The sequence below is a fragment of the Barbatula barbatula genome, assembly GCF_947034865.1.
Source record: "Barbatula barbatula genome assembly, chromosome: 18".
Taxonomy (NCBI): domain Eukaryota; kingdom Metazoa; phylum Chordata; class Actinopteri; order Cypriniformes; family Nemacheilidae; genus Barbatula; species Barbatula barbatula.
In genome coordinates, this window is record NC_136781.1 from 2,596,079 (window position 1) to 2,616,136 (window position 20,058).

General features: G+C 39.6%; 2 protein-coding genes across 6 annotated transcripts; one reads left to right on the plus strand and one right to left on the minus strand.

The window, feature by feature from the left end:
- The first annotated feature begins 640 nt into the window (after window positions 1–640).
- Window positions 641–2,654, plus strand: LOC306907695 (DNA damage-inducible transcript 4-like protein). Its single transcript, XM_079480003.1, has 2 exons — window positions 641–874; window positions 1,453–2,654. The coding sequence occupies exons 1-2, from the start codon at window positions 718–720 to the stop codon at window positions 1,905–1,907; spliced, it is 612 nt and encodes a 203-aa protein (XP_079336129.1). The 5' UTR covers window positions 641–717; the 3' UTR covers window positions 1,908–2,654.
- On the minus strand, window positions 2,593–15,998 carry brd8b (bromodomain containing 8b). 5 transcript variants are annotated; one of them, XM_079479995.1, is made up of 19 exons: window positions 15,948–15,998; window positions 15,432–15,528; window positions 13,557–13,626; window positions 13,352–13,401; window positions 13,130–13,252; window positions 11,753–11,833; window positions 11,163–11,227; window positions 10,772–10,914; window positions 10,500–10,691; window positions 10,273–10,384; window positions 9,940–10,065; window positions 9,536–9,720; window positions 8,837–9,328; window positions 8,440–8,642; window positions 8,037–8,129; window positions 7,855–7,923; window positions 7,481–7,763; window positions 5,877–5,969; window positions 2,593–3,425 (listed from the first exon to the last, which is right to left on the minus strand). In XM_079479995.1, the coding sequence occupies exons 1-19, from the start codon at window positions 15,964–15,966 to the stop codon at window positions 3,366–3,368; spliced, it is 2,556 nt and encodes an 851-aa protein (XP_079336121.1). In that variant the 5' UTR covers window positions 15,967–15,998; the 3' UTR covers window positions 2,593–3,365. The 5 variants fall into 5 exon arrangements, with proteins under 5 accessions (XP_079336121.1, XP_079336122.1, XP_079336123.1 ...); XM_079479996.1 differs by lacking the exon at window positions 15,948–15,998 and adding an exon at window positions 15,821–15,910; XM_079479997.1 differs by lacking the exon at window positions 5,877–5,969.
- Between the last annotated feature and the right edge of the window lie 4,060 nt (window positions 15,999–20,058).

A 20,058-nucleotide genomic window follows, 5' to 3' on the forward strand; every position in this document is an offset into this window, starting at 1 on the left:
GTTTCATTGGGTGTTAAACAGGATTTGTTTACTCTTTCTGGTCATGTGAGTCTCACCTGTAAATAGTCATATCTCATCATCACATCTCACAATGTCTCAGTCACCTTCTAGAAGCGACTACGTGTACAGTACATTGTTCTGTTCTCTTCCTAATGTCAGGAAAACAAATGTCACTTTGTATCAAGTATAAACACGGGATGAATCTTAATATTTATTCGTCTCTGTTTTGTAGCATAATGTTTAATTTTGAATGACATACTGCTTATTTCTATCTTAATTCTTTGCTAAATGACTAAATGTAAGTGTAATGTTAATTATAAGAGACAGTAAACGTTTATATCCATTTTATGTTAAACAAAAGTGAAAAACAAGACTTTATAACCTCATATCGATTCACTCAACTTAATGGAAGGTATAACAACTGTATTAAACGTGACAAAGAAATGCTTTCTAGTGCATTAGCAGAAAAATGTTGTTAACGCAAACCTTAGGTACATTGCATATACTCGGATCGAACCGGTCTGATCTCACATCCGATGGGTTTGCGTCATACGGCCCTTGCCCGAGAGCCCCGCCCACAAACTTCAGCTGATGCAACCCAGACATATAAATACAGACCGGGATGAGAGACGACACACTTCATTCTCTCGCATTCATGGAAGGATCAACGAAACTCTTTGTGGAAGAGGTGGGCGAGCTCTCGGGGGAAACGGTGAAATGGTCTACACGCAAGCTCTGGTGTTCGGTAACGGGATGGCCGGCAGGTCCGAGCAGGAACACTTAGTGCACAGTTTGAGATTTCTTCGGGACATGGGGTCAGATAAAGAGAAATTAAGCCACTGCGGCGGACTCATGAAAGCACAAAGCTCATCTAGTAAGTATATTTTGGGATGATCTATTTATACTGCGGAACCAACGGGAGGCAGATTTGAGATCTGGGGTCGGGTTATCTTTTAAATGTTGTCATTTGAAATGTTTTTAACTTTAAGATAATTCAAATATGTGTTCCTCCCAGATTGGTCAATAAACGGCAGGTTCCCGTTGTGACAACTTGCCCCGTCTTATGTTATTCCAACATCGTGACGATAATTGTTGAATGCATAGAGTCTCCATTACAAATATCAGCTTTTAAGCAGTAAAACCATTACGAGAAAGATGAATTTCATTGGGATTTAATGTTGTTTTAGTGGTTCCTTTCACCAGACCTATAATTGGAGTTTCTACATTAAGATCAAAACCAGTATCACATACATATACAAGTCCCACAACCATTCGATTAATATTCCTGTTGCAGTTTCTATTTTTAGCAGGGCATGTCAAATTCAGATCAGGTGATGACACGTGACTATATGATAATAGAATAAGCCTAGACGCATCAAAACTGCTGATGCTCATGTCAAGTCCGCCTCTGATCAGCTGACCGTGACGCATTCTTCGCTTTTACTTACTCAGGTCTTGGATCCCAGTGCAGTTTGGAAGAGGAAACAGCCGAGGACGGGTCTCTGCCTCAGCTCGAAATCTCCAAGCGCATTGAAAAGTGCCTGTTTGATGCTAAGAAGGCGAGTTTGCGGTGCCAGGAGCTGCGTCTGCCCAGGCGCATGACCGAGCGCGTCGCTGGAGACATCCTGCGCGCATCGGTGGATGAGCCATGCGGGATCCGCGGCGCTTTAATACACCTGTGTATCGAAAACAAGGGCGCACTACAGAAGCTGGGCACCGTGACGCCCGATGAGAGTCTGACGCCCACATTCGAGCTGACGGTCATCATGCGGCCCGATGTGGATGGATGGCCGCCCCTCAAGATCCTGTTCGGCGGAGGGAAAGTTCTCAGCCTGAGACGCGGATACCGGCTGGTGAAACGGAAGCTTTACTCGTCCGCCACTCCTGTTGTACTTGAATTTGATTAAGTCTATCCAACCTTTCCACAAATCGTGTTCAGTGTTCAAACTTTAAGTTATTGGAAAGTGGTTTTGCATGTGCACATCGTTTCTTATCAACCGAATTCAATTTTATGGCACATTTCGAAACAACCGAGTTGGTGGTTCACAGTAGAAATGATACAAAAGACTACACATACTGACACTATTGTTACAAACTGCACACAAAATGTTTACACTATTTTATTTCAGAATGCACTAAATGCCTTTAAAAGTTGTCTTGTGTATCTTATAGCTTTCATGAAACTTTATTGCGTAATGCACGTTTAACATATCATTGGCTGAATTTACACAATTCGCTGGTTATGTGAAACTTATGCGAAATGTTAATGACCTCAAAAAGTTACTAAAACATGTCAAACACTTCAATCTGTGAAAGACACTACTGTCACCCGTTCAACTGATGCTCCTTAACTTTAAAGGTTGTGTTAGTACTTAAGTTTGGATTTTGCAGTGTTGTTTGCACAGATGTTCAGAGACACAGGGCGGTTCATGTATGAATCACTCTGATGCTGTACATTGATGTCATTGTGAATTGTTATTAGTGTTTTCGTGAAAATGAAAGGGACAAGCTGGTATTGTCTTCCAAGAACACAACTGAAACTACTTGTACGTTTTTAAAGTACCGCACGAGTTTAATAAAGAATACTTAAAGAACTCATACAATGTTTATTTGCATACTTATGTTTTAATAAATCAATTCACAACACATTATACAAAAACACTGTACACCGACCCTCTTCAAAACTATATGTTCTTTCTAAACGCACAGGTGTCTTAATTTTCACTTGAAGCTTTGCAGACGATAAAAACCCAGTCTAATATGAAAGGATCAATATACGTTTTTCTCCAGACAGAAAACAAAAGAAATAGAGCCCAAAATAACAGCTTTCATTTCTATTGCTCGTTTCTGTTGCTCAGTGTTTATTTGCTACCAACACAGCACAAAGGGTTTCGATAAGGCGACGGATATCTTTGTCTTAAAATGGCTTGTAGAGGAGTGACATTCCAACCATCCACCGGTCATGATGCGAATACATTCCACATAAACATTAAGAGGCCAGTAAGTTAACAACAGTTAAACTAATGAACTCCTCCAAGCTTAAATGAAAGTGCCGGAGAAGTCAGTCCGACCCGTCCTGTGGGTCTTCTACCAGACCTGGTTTTCAGGTGGACTGAAGATTACTACAAATGTCTAAGAACAGGGTTTTCTGTGACCGTTGAAGTTTGACTGTTGTCAAGCCCTTAAAGTCTCTCATCGTGGAGGTAAAATGTCCCTTGTGTCTAGTGTCTGTTTATCTGCATCTTTAAAGACAGCTGATTCGCTAAATCAAACCTCAAGTAACTAAACGTAACCAGAACATCTTGAAGAAATGGGGAATTTAAACCCGGTTCACTTTCTCTCATAGCTGCAGTGAAATTCTTAGTTCACTTTTTCATCTTCATATCTGCCTCTATGGCGCTGCGGCGCCCTCTGGTGCCTCCATCCTGAAAGAGTAGAAGAGCAATGAGCCAATCAAAACACATCTTGTCATCTACTGCCCTAACACACCAGACCATCAGTTCTGAAAACTATAACCTGATGTATGTGTTTGCTATTAAGCAGGAGGTTATCACAATATCTGATTTTCATTACATGATTATCATGACATGGCCAAAAGATTTCACTATAGAGGGTATGCATTGACGTTCCCCACGTGAACACGCCGGAACACCCCTCCTTACTTTACAGACAAATAAGGAAAAATTATGTATGTAAACTAACCCTCTTTCTTTCTCTCAACAGGTAGTGGTCAAGCTTGTTGAAACTAGTAACCTTGTATTAGCACCTATTGTACTTTTGCTCTTGTATGACATATAGCTTGTTGCTCCCTGAACTCTTTGTAAGTCGCTTTGGATAAAAGCATCTGCTAAACGACTAAAAGTAAATGTAAAGGAATCAGGTGTTCCTGGACACCGAAATGTTGCACGGAATTGCGTTTTCTTGATATTGTAAGCAGTCATTCGGCTTAGTGTTTTTGGCGTTCAGGTGGTAAAGTGACGTCACGTCCATCCCCTCTATAACAATAATAGCATGAAATCTATTGAAAGTTTTTACAGATGAACTTGACTGATCATTTAATTTATTTTGGATTTGATCTTTTTTTGGCCATGAAGTATGGGCATATCGTGTCTCTTAATGCAAAATTTTAAATGGATGTTATACCACCACCAACTATGTTGAAGTGACAACCAGATACTGGGTCTAAATGATATACAATGTCATAAATGTACAAGTAAAACAATATCAATAATCACAGTTATTCATATCTCTTATCAATTGTTGTTAAAGGAATAGTTCAGCCAAAAATGAAAAGTTAGGAACTAAGCTGTTATGGGTCACCATTGACTCTTATAGTGGGATAAGAGTCTGCTATGGGAGTCAAAGTGACTCAAAATGGCTTAGTTACAAACTTTCATTAAAATATCTTCATTTGTGTTCACCACAACGACAAAAAATATACAGGTAGTATACAGGTTTGTTACAACTGGAGGGTGAGCAAATATTGACAAAACGTTCATTTTGGGGTGAACTATTCCTTTATTACTGGTATTTCCTGACACCCTTACTTGACAAGCGCAGCCATAAGAAGTTATCAAAAGTGCTCAAAAAGATTATGAGCTAGAAAAGAACAGGTAAAGCACAACAACAGTGAAAGAGCACAAGATTTCGTTATTGTTAATAAGATCAAGTGTGGTAATAGTAAACCGAAGTCAACAAAACTGGCATTATTTAGCATATTTGATTATATTGGAGATCATTAAAAACACAAGACGTTAAGTAAAGCAAAACATTCAATAGAACGATCGGGAAGTAAACAGCCAAACAACTTACGATAACCGTTGTAAATTCATAATGGAGTTTAACCTTTTGCTGGAGCCAATCAGTGTTTGTGTATCGTTGTGTTTGTGTTTGTGTTTGGTAAGAGGGGACAGGAAACATCTTCAGCCTGGATACTTACAAAAAGAGAGAGAAGAAAAGCAGGAGATGCCATGGAGAGGCTGTCCTGTAGGACAAACAGCAAAGTGAGGAAAAGAGAAACCTAAACATACGTTTAGCATTTAACATCTAACCTATGAAAACCCACAGGCTGAGCGAAAGCAAAGCAGACAGGAACAGTTAACTAACCAAAAGACACGCCGGGGTTGGGCGGTGTGATTCTTACATCCCAGTCAGTTGATATGACAAAGTTATTTGTGTTAAAAAATACAAATATTATATATAATTAATATATAATATAATTATAATATACCAACCCTACATCAGAGATACATCGTCATACGACACAAAAAGACAGAAGTCTTCTCTACAAACAGATGAGAAAGAGGGTTTTAAACATAGGGAAGCAAGGAAAACAGTGAAGGAATGAAAGAGGATTGTGGGATGGACCGAGTTGTGTGTGTTAACCGGATGAAGAAATGATACGTTCATCCGTTTCCATGACGACTGCAGCACTCCAGCATAAACTCAAAGTATGGTGATGACAAAATTACTGTCCATTCATTTGAATGATCTGAGACACGTTTCGTTCGGTTCGGTGTGAAAAAAATCACAACTCACCTCTTAACAAAACCATGCAAACATAAAACAACAATGAGACTACAAGACTATGACTTAACTTTGGTCTGGTGTGCGATTTACAATCATACAGCTACAGATACACACAGAGAAACAGGCTGTTCATCCCAACACGTACACACATCACACAGCCAGCAGGTTTGCACGTTTATGACCTGTTTCCCAATAAGATTTATAGCGAGAATGCTTCACGCACCACGTGAAATCCCGTAACAGTGCGTGTTAATATCATTAATATAATTGTGTTTGTACGTACATCTCACCTGTAACACCCCGGATTCTCACCTCTACGTGCGTGTTTGTGTGTGTACATCACTGACCTTCTCATTTGTGTCTTGTTTGGAGTTGCTCCTTTTGCTTCTCGCTGATGGTTCTGGCTCTAAATGTGGGTCTTTGTGTGCAGGACTCAGGGTCTACATACGAGACTGTGTGTTAGTGCACATTACGCTAGCCCTATGGTCAGGGATTTCAGCAGAATACGTGAGTGTGTGTAGGGGACAAAAATCGTTTTGGAGTTTCAGTGTACAATAGGTGTATGTAAACAAGCTGTGTATTCATCTGACGAAACCTGTCAAGAACACGTCTGTGCCATACTTCACCCCGAAATCAAAAGAAAACTAGCGAAGTCTTTGCATGACAATTAAGCACGACTAAGCGTTACTTAAAACAGAAAATGTTTTCAAACTTCACTTTTTCCTCTATATGTTTCTGTTTGGAAAATAAAACTGCAGGTATCCTCACATAGTTCATCTTTACATGGGTTAAAGTCAAACTAAGTTAGAAATCCTTATCACTCGACAAATCATCAACTAGCTTCAATTATTAAACGGATAGTTCACCCAAAAACCTCATCATTTATTCAACCTCAGGATGTTTCAAACCTGTTTCAATGACTTTGTTCTGTTGAACACAAAATTAGATATTTTGACGTTCTAGGGCAACAGTTAATGATGTTCCAGAACTGAAAATGACTAACATCCTTCAAAATATCTGTCTCTGTGTTCATCAGAACAAAGTCATTTATAAAGGTTTGAAACATCCGGAGGTTGACAGAATCTTTTATTTTTGGGTTAACTGTTAATGTGAATGAGATTATTGTCCCATTACAGTAATGAAAATAAGTGGGAAATCTCTTGATTTTCTTATATGAGGGTGAAATACAACCCAGACTTTTCTCAGTCAGAGTCACCCGACAGAAGCAGCGAGCGAATCAGTTCTGAACTAGCATTTCTGACTTCCTAACCGCCACAAGATTTGGATGTTGAAACTTTTTCCTGCACTGCTGCAGTTTTGGATTTTAAATAAAACTTTGCCCAAGGGCTCTTGTGCTGAACCGACAACTTCAGCCCTGTCCTCCCATTACGAAGCAGAAAAATCAATTCGTGAACATAACCTTTGTGCATCACAACAACGACATACGCGGAGGTCTATAGCCAAAAGACATTAGAAGTCCTCGATTATTTTTGCTGATGCCCCATCCAGGCCATTTTCTGCTTGTGACTGCTTATATTAAGTTGTCTCTTCGATCTCATTTGGACTTCGAGCTGTAGATGCTGGCTGGACGGTATCACCAGAAAATATATGAGGCTTGCAGATTCATCCAAGGGGGCGTTTTTGTACTATCCAAATCTGACTTTGGGCTCTCTTGTCATGAGATGTTTCACTGTCCACTACACTTCACTTCAGATGTCCACGGACTTACTGTCCTAAGAGAGTGTTATATGGTTCTTCATGTCTACATATGGTCTTCACTTTACCTACAAATCTTTCTGCTTTGCTGTTTCTAAACTTTCCTTTTAGAGATTTTAACGATGTGTGTGATATTGTGTTGTACCTCCAGCCTTGGTACCAGGGTTTTGGGTCCACTCGATAGCGCTGGGTTTGTGTGTAAGCGTGTGTGTGATTGTACATGTGCATCTCTAACCTTCTCGTTCGGGTCTTGTTTGCGATTTGCCTCCCTCCCGCGAAGACTCTTGGTGCCGATGCCCGATTCAGACGTCTGCATGATCAGCTGCGTGGCCAAGAACTGCTGGATCTGCTCGAGAACGTCTCTCTGCATTTCCAGGGCCATGTGGTACACGTCGTGATCCGAGCTGTTGTACATCACAGCGTTCTGGAACATCAGCATGATGTCACGCTGGAACTCCGCAGTCGTACGGATCTGGCCTGACTCAATGTTTTTCTTGATAGCGGACAGATCCATGGGTCTGAAGGAGAAGGAATAACAGATATATTATGAGCCAAATCCACAAACACAGAATTATATGTGTCATATCTGTGGCAGTCTCAGTTGGGTACCTATGTACAATGCTGTGATAACCGGGGGCGATGTCATCGGAGACCGGCTGCAGAAATACACTTGCATACCTGGTTAAAACAATGTAAAGATTAAAATACACACACAAACCCTTTCTGGAGGACCATGGTTATCATACAACATCAACTGAGGTATATAAATACCAATAGATTCAAACGGTTACCTGTGATTGGCTGCTGCCCGCCACACCAGCATGATGGCCTTCTTCCAGATCTTCTGGGCTTGCAGTGCTTCTTGATCTTCACTGCACATGGAACTGAGAGAGAATTCAAGACCCCTTTAACTGGCTTGAAAAGACTTAAAATGATAAGTAACCCAGAAGTGAAAATTCTTCCATCATTTACTGACCCTCATGTCAAACCTGTATGACTTTCTTTAGCAAAACACAAACGAAGATATTTTGAAAAACGTTGGTAACCAAACAACATTGACTTCCAATGTTGGACCCAAAACCACGGAGACATTTCTCAATATATCTACTTTTGGGCTCCACAGAAAACAGTCATATACAGGTTTTACATGACATGAGGGTCAATAAATGATGACACATTTTAACACAGACTCACAATTGCGAAGATGCAGGACTGCTGGCTGTGGAGTCCGCTGTAGTGTAGCGCTGAGAGTGACTGCCGTATCCATCTTCACTCTCACTGGCAGGAGGATCCACCTCTGAGAGATACGGCCCCTCTCCATCTCCGTCTGCACATTCCTTCATCTCCATCCCTTCATCCACATCTACTTCGCTGCCTCCATCCTCTTCCTTCACCTCCTACGGCACATCCGAGAGAACAAGACATCAATCACAAAGAAACTCAAACAGATGAGTTCACAGTGCCAAGAGAAAGATTAGCCAATGAGTTTAAGGCAAGATGACGCAGCAGAACTAGATGCAGATGTGTGATACAGAAGACTTCTGAACTATTTAAGCTGGGTATTGGATAGCTGCTGTGTTAATACTCATACCTTTGAATCTTTCACTGATGCCGAACTGTCCTCTGAATCCAAACAGGGTGTGGTGGTCTCTGGCTGAACCCAATCCTCCCCCTCGCACTTCACAGCTGGACTCGGGGTTCTGTTCTCCTCCGGTGCCTCCTCTATCCCACCTTCCCCTTCTGCGTCCGTCTCCTCCTCCATCTTTACCTCAAGGTCCTGGCTCTGCTCTTCATCAGGGGCGGCGGTCACAACGGAGTCCTCAGTCACCCCATTGGCCACCTCTGTTTTTTCTGTTTCTTCAACCAGAACCTCCATTTCTCCTTGCACACCCACAGGGTCTGGAACAGTCTCCGGGATCACAGGAGCGGCGCTCTCCTGGATGTTTGGCTCTGTTTCAGCTGCCTTAAAAGTCTGGGACTCCCAGGGGCTGGTAAGCGAGTGGCCTCCGACCGCTGGGTCTTCGCAGAGAGAGAGAGCAGCTTCTACCGCAGCGGCGTCCAGAGCTTCTACAGGGTCATCCACCTGAGACATATACATTTGTTTATATTAGTAATATTATTATTATAAAAGATTTGCCAACAGAATGGAGGAGCTTTTAAATTATAAAAAGGTGATGTCTTTAAACATATTATCTTGATATATAAATGCATTTATGATCTTTCTGAAAAAAAATTCATTAACCGTTAATGTCTATGCTGTTACCAGCTGTCTTAAATCGTCTCTGTATACCTTCTCTTCTATTATAGCGATGATGTCTCCCACCGTCTCCAGGTCGAGTTCATGAGCCATGTATGACACAGACACCACTGTGTCCTCATCTGCCAGCTCGGCCTCTTTCTCCTCAACCTCCACCGCCGTGGACGAGCTTGCCATCACGGCCTCCGCTCCAGAACCTTCAGCCACAGCTGTTGTCCCTACAAATACATATTCAACTTTCACTAAAACTAATTTATTTCTTTAAAGTCCTCTAAAGATGAAGTGCTGAGTTCTTTTAAAAAGAGAAACGCTAAGGTCGGCTTTAACTGGAGAAAAGAACCAAACCCTTGACACATCTTGTCACACAAACATGAAACATATAAGGCTACACCGTCCTACAGAATGAATTCTGAGGAGAGTAAATCATAGATAGAGACCTGCGTTGGGCACAGAGAGGTGCTCTGGAGCTGGGGGGACAACCGTAGGGGGCTTAGGGGGGTCAGCGCTGACAGGCTGCGGTGCTGAGGTGGAGCTCTCCAACAGACGAGATAACGTAGGAACATCTGACACAAAGACACACACACATGTATAGCGATACAAACGCGCACACACACTGAAGCACAGAGCTACGTACACTTCGCTGTAACTACACAGTCATAACTACAAACAGCATGCATGTCTAATAGTCAGAAACAGGACGCAAAACAAAAGAGAGCTTAAGCAAATCGAAAACTAAAAATGTTTCAAGTAAAAAAAAAACATGTGTTTACCGGCTGCGATGTCCTGATTGGTCGGCACTGTAGCAACTGCAGTCGCAACCGTGTGAAGGTCAACTCCATGAGATCCATTACTCAAACCCGTGGTGACCTCTCCTTCAACAACCTGACCAAAAGATCAACACGCACACATTCTTCAATTGAAAGAAGCTTTGTATAAAAACATCTGCTAAATGAATAAATGTGTATAAATATGTATGACATATATATCTTTGGCTTACCAGTCTTGAGCTGGGTGCAATGAGATTGCCCTTTTTCAGCAGTTCGGACAGCAGCGGGGAAGGAGGTGGGGTAGCTTTTGGGTTCAGGTGCTTCTTCTGTGGGGAGTCATCGACTAGAGCGCCCAGAGCTGACTCTTTCGGTCCCGGGGCTGTGACCTCTGACACAGGCATGAAGGCAGGCACCCCCTGAGTCTGAACCAAACACAGCAAACACTTAAGATAAAGTGAGGGGTATGTTTAAAGGTTCGTGAAGAGTGGGGTGGTGAACTGACCATGGGATTGACACAAGGCTCATCTGTCATTGGTTGCGGTGTGTCCGCCTGCGGGATGTCCATGCTTGGGGAACTAGCACCGAGAGGAGAGCGTACCGTTACGCTGGGAAGTCTCTTTGGTGTGTTTTTAGCTGCCTGGCGAACTGAAAAAGGAGAAATAAAATATTAGATATTGATCACGCCAATTAAACCAGAGATAAGCCCGTAATAATAAAATACATTAAAGTATTTACAAAATAACTGCAGTAATATAGCAATAATAAAGAAATGTTTATATCATATTTCGATATTTGTATAACATATAAATAACATGTTACATAGAGAATATTCATTTGAAATAACTATTTGTTTTGTTGAGCTTTTTGTTCTGATGGGAAAGTGAATCCCTCACCCTGATAGGCTGCTTCAGTCGCCCGCTTCTTTTGCTCCGCCTCCTCCTCTTCCTGCTTCTTCTTTCTGACAAGCATGAAAACACACGATAACAAATGACAAACACATTGCGATATTTACAAACCGGAGCCCAATAACTCTCTGTCAGCCGTTTGAATCTGTTTTTAATAACTAGCTTGAATTTTGTTTAATATTAACCAGTAAAGTTTTTAATAATTATTATTATAAGGGATGCACAAATACCGGTATCGGGCCCGATACCAAGATCATGTACTCGTAAAAATGCTCCGATACCAAAGACAGATACATCATGTGACATAATTGACAGAAATTTGTGTTTGAGGTGGAGTTATTTGTAATTATGGAGCTATTCTATTTGTATCAGTCTCACTGTGTTGTGAAAAGTTACAGCCATCGGTATCGTTGAGTACCAGAAAAAAAACATCGGGACTTTTAAAATTGGTATTGGTGCATCCTTAATAATTATACAACAGTTTGGTCTGATTCTCAAATTAGATTAGCTGAAAAGAGCGGTGATATACAGTCTAACAACATTGCAACTAGAGACAATTTTGAGAAGAAACATCTCACAGCTCCATCTCCGTCCACAGCTCCTCCAGTTTAGAGTCCATATGACCTGTCTGGATCAAATCCACCTCTTTCTTTAATTTTCTGCAGAGACCAAAGACATTTAACACAAAATGTATTACATGTTTAATTAACTATTATATGAAAATAACATTAAAATGTATGTACAATACATATAATTATTAACTGGTTTCTAAACTCAATTTGAAATGATTGTTTTCAAGGCTGCAATCCTTAACTTTTTTGGTTAAAAATAAAAAGAAATGAATGATTTAGTCAATACATAGACAGATCAGTGTTCAAAACGATTGTCTTATCTCATCCCGATTCACAACGGTAAGGGTATAATAATTGTTTATAATTTCCTCGTTGCGTCATTACATCACGTCCGTAAACATAAAGGGTTTTATCACGTGTGTGCAGTGCAGCAGCGCTGATGTGGGTGAGTGTTGTTCATTCAGTCGTTTAGAGTCGTGTGTTTAAACTATAATCTGGGGTATATCAAATATCAAAAGAAATGTATACGTGTTACGAACAACTTGAGGGTGAGTAATTCATGACAGAATTGAAATTTTTAGTGTTCCTTCTGCAATCTTGACATGCCGCACACTCTCAATGAATTAACTCATTTGAGAAGATGAGAGAAAGATCGTTGAAATACTTCTCCATGATTGCCATCATAACACTTTTAACATTTATAATCTGATCTCTAGAGATCCATTTGTCAGCTGTTGACTCTGATTGCATGTTTATATCATATAGTGTATTACACAGCCAATTGTCATTTTTAAAATAGGCCTATTGCATGCGTACTAGCCTAGAAAATAAATAATAACTGTCTAATAATCTGTTGATATCTTCAGTGTATTGTAGGTAACTTCAGGTAACAATTCTCTAAACCGTTCATATTATAATAATAAAACTATGATGAGCATTTACATTACGAAACTTTTAAATCCGATCTATGATCCGAACCGTGAGTTTTGTGATCCGTTGCACCACTATATATTAGTGATGTTTTTCATCGATTCACGTTGTTTCTGTGAGAGGTCAATGAGCACAGAGGTCGGATTCATCCAAAACACAACCCAAATAATGAAAATAACTCTGCATATAACTGCCATTTTATGTTTCTTCAAGCTGAGATGTCAACAAAGGAGGCCAAACTTCCTGACTGCCACTTGACGTATAACTATACTATGCATTAATCCCAATGAATATGATATCATTGAAACTGCATGCACAATTACACAATTTAAGAATGCAATTTAAAGTGGTTTTAGATGTATTCAAGCATGTGTGCGTTTAAACTAAATAACCATCTCACACCTGTAAGCTTACAATTACAGATGTGGCACAGAAATACCGATGGAGTTGTACCTGTATTTCTCCTGTGTGTCTTTGATCAGTCTCTTGAGTTCTTCGATTCTCTCGGCTGTCAGACGACGGACGATCACGTCCTCAATGGTCTCGACCACCTCACCTTTCTCGCCACGTTTACGTCTACAGGTAACACCAACATTCACAAATATGCTGCTGCTACTACTGTATGTTAAACATTACTGATGGTGATTTATGAAAGCGAGAGATGGAAAGACTTACTTTGGGGCTTCTGTGGTTTCAAGCAGCTCAGAATACTGCGAGGCACAATGCTGTAGAGATCACAGAGAGGTCGGAATGGCATCACTCGGCAAATCACTGACACTAATGTGAATTATCTTCACAGAAGAGAACTCTGACACTTACATGAATCACCTCCATAACACATCACTCAGACTAATGACTACTGATGGTAATTATGTATTACCTTCTGGGAGAACCAGTCTGGGGGTCGTCTGGACTCTGAGAAGGGTTTGATGGCTCGGCTAACAGAAACCCTGATAAACAGACATCAAAAACTGTATTCAATAGGGCTGGGGAAAAGTATTGATTCTTCGATTTAAATCAATCTTCAATTTGAAGGGTAACTCAGACGAAAAATGAAATTTCTGCCATTGATGAATACCCTCAAGTAGTTTAACATCTGTAGGACTGTTTGGAGGAGCCAGATAGCTTCCGAACTACCTTATTGTCGTTTTTGGGGAAAATGGAGGTCATACAGATGTTAAACTACTTGAGGGTGAGTAATTCATGGCGGAGATACCCTTTAATGCAAGTGCTTCAGAGAATACTATCTGAATTTCGCTTCTTGTCCCGAGGGAGGCGCCATTATTCAATGTTATATGTCTTAAACCTGTTTCAAGTTGTTCATGAATTCACTGTTGCACACATTTACAATGTTTTAATTTTTACAACATTTACAATGTTTATGTTTGGTTACACAAAGTAAAAGTTAATCAAAACAATTGTGTGGGCTGTACTATTAACGTGAATGTGTATTTCATTAATTTATCTGAGTAGGGGGGTTTAGTTACCAGCCTATATTAGATTAGATTTAACTTTATTGTCATTACAAATGTGGTTTAGGTCTAACCAGAAGTGAAATAAGTAAGTGCAGGATATACAGTTAGAATAAATACAGAATACAACATTGAGAAAAATATTAAACAGTGGGCATTGACTATAAAAATATTTTACAGTAGGTATATACTATGAACAATATATACTGATGACTATATACTATGAGCATTAACACTATGAACATAAATGTACATAGTTTATATATATTTAAATATGGATTCCATGTCTGCGAAAGTAATATTTTGAATGAATAGCTAATCGGAATTGAATCGAAACCATATAAATACGAATCTAATGCCATATTCAATAGTAACTTACAGGGTTTTCATAGAATTAGTAAACAATGACTGTATATAATACAAAACCTCTCTTTACAATGATAAATTAACAAACACACATTGCTTAAATCATTCGATCACGTGCAATAACAGTTGTTATATTTGTTTCAATTACATGACCCACATGAAAGAATTCTGCAGTATACATGAATAATATAGGTTTTGTTTTTGAACCTTACAATAATAAATATTATTATTTCATCTGTTCACTATTTATTTTAACAAAAAACATTGCATTGCACGTGTCATTTTAATAACATATTACACTATACTACAATAATAATTTTCATGTATTCGACAAAAAATAGAAATGATTATATATTAAACATTATGATTAAACGGTCAAATAAGCAGGTTGATTAAAATATTAAATTGTGCTTGTAACAATAAAGGAAATTATAAATATAGAAATGATACACCACAATATGTTTATTTTCAATGATATTACATATATGAAACCGATATTCTTCGGTTACTAACAATGAGTGTTAAATCCGTGTACAGAGCGCGCCCCCGTGTGTCCACGTCGGGGGATTAGCTCAGATGGTAGAGCGCTCGCTTAGCATGCGAGAGGTAGCGGGATCGATGCCCGCATCCTCCAACTATTACATTTTTTTTCCAAATCTTTAACACACCGCAGTTTATTATTCAACTAAATATAGGTCAACCTCATATAAGACGTAAAACAGCTAAACGTATATACATGAATCCGTGGGGTTAAATAATTCCCTATAGCATATTCGGAGTATTACTGAAAAGAGGCTATCTTTCCATACATTGATTATGTCAAATGTTGTAAACTAACTGTTCTAGGACTATTAACGTTTACATATATATATATATATATATATATATTTATAACGTTTTATTTTATGTGTATTTACCAGTTTTGATCTCCACTTCTCATCACAGAAGAGGCGAGACAGAGTTTCTCCCGAATGGACCAGGGTTCCGTCGGGCCCAAAGAAAGCATCTTGTGTTCTGCAGGGACGGTTGAATATTGTTATAATACACATAATCTGTGCACCACATCTGTTATTTTACACGTTTAACGTGTGCGGTGGAAATGTTGCAAACAGAAATCGCTCATCGTGCGTCTCTCCGGGGACGTAACGTTATTTAAAACAAAATGAACCATCAAAGTCTTTATATTTTACCTACGCCCCTAAAAAGGACATTTTCTACAAGACTAGAGGAAAATGTGTCTTGACAACGTAAACACTCATTGTTATCATGTTAGCGGACTAACGTTAGCATAAAGCAAACCACTCACCCCGGCGTTATCAAAAGCGACAGCTTGTCAATTCGCGTACGGAAAAAATGCTTCAGAGTAAGATATTATAATTGTTTCTATTCTGGGCTGTGTGGTTAATCTGGTAAAGAAATAAAATAATACTTACTTCCCACACCAGTCGACATTTTCGCCGCTGTAGAATGAGGCCGCGAGACTTGTTCTCTTCACTTCCGCCGGTATCATAATGATGAGACACCTGCGTAAGCGCCAATTAAAACTCTTTCTGATGCAGGTCAGACGTATTGGGGGATTAGCTCAGATGGTAGAGCGCTCGCTTAGCATGCGAGAGGTAGCGGGATCGATGCCCGCATCCTCCAACTGTTTTTGTTATTTCAACCCTCTTAAATTGAAGTTATTACGGAACAGATTGTATATTTTCTCTCATGTAAGCCGTTTTCTCAAATTTCTCAAATGTGTTTTTTTAAATTGTATTATGTAATACAATACCTAAAAAAATGCATCAGTTCGTAAGAGAATAGAAGAAAATATTTAAAGTGAGTGAAATATAAAAAATACTAACTGGTTCAAATTCTCAGAACATCACAAACTATTACAGCAAGAATTGCATTTACCTTGTGTGCGACTGGCGTAATTAGTCAATTTAACAGTGTGGTTTACGATTAGACCAGTAGGGGGAGACAACACAACGTAAAATGCTAAAAGCAAGCCTCACTGAAACATTTTATTATGCTTTCCTGTAATAACACTTTTAAAGAAAGTAGCTATAATACTTTGCTAACGTTTCGTTCACCATTCTTTGGTTGCCAAACATCAAAACAGTTGAACTTTATATGATTGATTCCAGATCACAACTAAGTAGAGATCATCCTTAATAAAAAAATGTAAATATGTAAAATAAGTATGATACCTGTCATGCGTATTAAGCAATACCCGGCAGCAAGTTTTTACATTTTAATCTGCATTGTAATTAAAAAATCATTGCGTTGTAAAATGTGACCCCGGGATACCAGCGAGCAGCCATGCTGGGGATTTTTGGTCAGGATATGCTATAATATTACAACATGAGCAACATAGTCAGCAGAAATGCCCAGAATTGCGCAAACTTCAAAATGTGTTTAAAAACTCAACAAGAGATGTAGTCATATAGAAAATATCCATATTCTTAACTCAAGACACAGAATAGCAAATACTGCAAAAATCTAACCATAAAAATCATATTTTCATAATCATATAGTGAAATCTCACTATTCATATTTGATTACATATGTTAATACAACTGCCTATTGAAAAGATATAGGCAGCTGAAGGCCACGGACGTGCTTTTATAAAATACATTGACTTCCTTATTTTACGAACGCCTGTTGTGACGTAGATAGCTCAAGGTTTTGAGTGTTACGTTTTCAAGCCCATGGCGCAGCACGTCCTGGAATATGAATGCACCCGACAAAGATTGCAATGGCGATTAACGCCAGTAATGTCTAATAAATATGATCCCCGTACACATCCGAGCTGTGTGATGTTATTCGTCAGCAGTATCGGACCATGCTGCATTTCTAAGCACTCCACCGACGAAATCGCACCAATCCGTGTTCTACAGCAAATATTAATGAACGCATCGGCATAATACGGTGTCCTCGGGCGTCTCCACGGTTATAATACCATTCACTTGAATCAATATCTCTGTTGCATTTAATTTATGAGCTCATCTTATTCTGCGAACGGCTGACAAACGCCCGAGGCGCAGGGGATGTGAGGTGAATATGAGAGGGTAAGTGCTTGATTTTGTTGGGGGGTACCTCACTGATGTAAATGCTGTAATCTCACAGTGATGTCGGCCAGACGGGAATGCACACCGGGCCGCTCAGCCTTGTGGTGTGGGCTGAACCTCGTGATCACATCTCCTGCCCGTGGGGGGTTCGGGAAAGAGCTACATAACAGCAGCTGTTGCTGAGAGAGAGAGAGGTCAACGCGAGACGAGTGACAGATAAAGAAATGGGATGTTGGAGACCAACAGCTCAGAGGCCTATAAACTGAGGACCTGTTTTCAAGCTAATAAAACTACGGTTGAATATTGACCCGTTTTCCCCTTTCCGCGGACTAAGAGCAATGAATTCTACTTTCAAGCTGTCTCTCTCATGCACCTACTGCTAAGATAAAGCGACCTGATTATAAAATGAAAACGTTTATAGTTGACCGTTCTAGTTCAACAGTCAATATTGAAATGTCTAAAGTTATTATCTATTTAATACAAATGGGGATAGGAAGGGAAAACGCAGATAATTAACTGTTACCTTAGCAGCCACACACCCATCAATCTCGAACTTTCAAGGTCAAAAATCCAGAAGAAAGGTTGCATCTGATTGGATAAAGGGAAGATCCTTAAATATCACAACATTTGCTAATTCAGATTCAACGATCTTTTTCGAAATTTGTGTTATGTACATGTTTATTTAGTTTTGAATCTGCAAACGTAATTTGTAAATAAACATATGTTTACAACCGTGTGAATGGCCATTACGGACCGTTTCATCGGTCGCACGTGCCTGGCCGGAAGTTAACTTCCGGGTCTAGGTTTGATTATAATACATAACAATTTATTTAATATTAATATGAATAATGTAATAGTTTTAATGTCATTTAATACAATTCATATATAGGTCTACCGGGAGTTAGGTTTGGGCCACATACCGTTTGTTATGTGTCATTGTCCTGTGTGGATGTTAAAATAATACAATTACATTAAATCAATGTAGGACTATTAACATGCTATGAAATGGAACTAAATTAAATAACAATAATGTCCTCGTAAATAATTATTGCATGGATCTAATGCAGTATACCAAAGAGAAGATCATAACTGGGACTATGTAAATGCGGTCTGTAATTGTCTTCTATTCAACGAGTTTCTCTCTTGTAAGATAAAGATGAAATGGAAATTATACACAGAGTAATGATAAAATGTTTAAACTGGCATATGAAATATTGAACACGTTGCAGGCGCACAGTTAAAACCGAGAGATTTCTGAAGAAGGACTGTAAGGGAGTGGTCAGCTAAGAGAGTGGTTAGTTTGAGATGAGACGTGGTGATTTAGTTTAGTCCTGCTGTGTTATTAATACGAGCATCAGGCCATTAATGCGTTATGCTTTATAACTCTCTCTCTCCCTCTCTCGCTCGGATCATCTAGGCCGTCTTTCTTGCTCAGCGAGTCCATTAAGCACAGAAAGCTGAAACGCTGTATGGGTTGATGATAGCTTCTCTCTCAGCCTCTGGCCCTCTTCACTCCATCAACTTCTTTTTCTTTCCCTCTCTCTCTTTCATGTTTCTACATTTTCTGTCTTTGCTGTCATAAACCCGACCCCTTTTTGTGAAGAGAGGGAGTGTGTGTGTTCTTCGTGTGTCCTCTGGGCCGAATTCTGTTGGTATTCCTGGCTGAAATCAGGGCATGCATTATGACGGCCTCGGTTGGCTCATTAGGGCAGAATCCACCTGAGCCCCAGAATGACTCCCTCTCACACAAAACACAAACAGTGTTAAAGCCGGATTGCTCTTCATTGGTAGTAATTGGTAAAGCAGGCTTCACTATAAGAATTGCTTTATTATCAGAGTTAGACATAAGGATTAAAACTTTAGCGTGTATATTATCATTTGTGCTGCCATTCGCAGCTTCTCTAGAAACTGTACTCACAAATCTACTTACATTCTCCTGTAGTCTCTTTAAAGTTTTCCAGGTGTACCACTGTTGGCTCTTCTATCCTCTCATCTTCCTCTGTACAGTCCCTTGCAGCTCGTCCTCCTCTTTTTATCTTCTATTTTTTTAGATCTAAAATTCCAAAAGCATTCGTACGGATGGATCAATAGCATGCAGTTATAATGTCAAAATAGAGTACCGCAAAGATGACATCATTTTATATGCAAAACCCAGAAGCAAGTTCAGGTTCAAAACGGCGATTGCTAACAAGTTGCTGAAAGTCATCTACATTCTTTGGCATCATCCCGTTTGACGTCATCGTGCATATAAATCTCACAAATAATGTAACATGGACACAAATCTCTAAAAACACGGATGGGGATTCATTCATGGAGTAATTGCTTATCATGGAACACAATTTTAATCAAGTTTGTAAAAGTTGTCGGAGGCTTGGTGGGGGTGACGTTGATATCGAGCGATCGTTGTGTAGTCTGTTCATAGCCTTCCTCCGCCGATTGTATTTAGCCTTCAAAAGTAGCAAATGGTGTGTAGCTTGATAGACAAAAC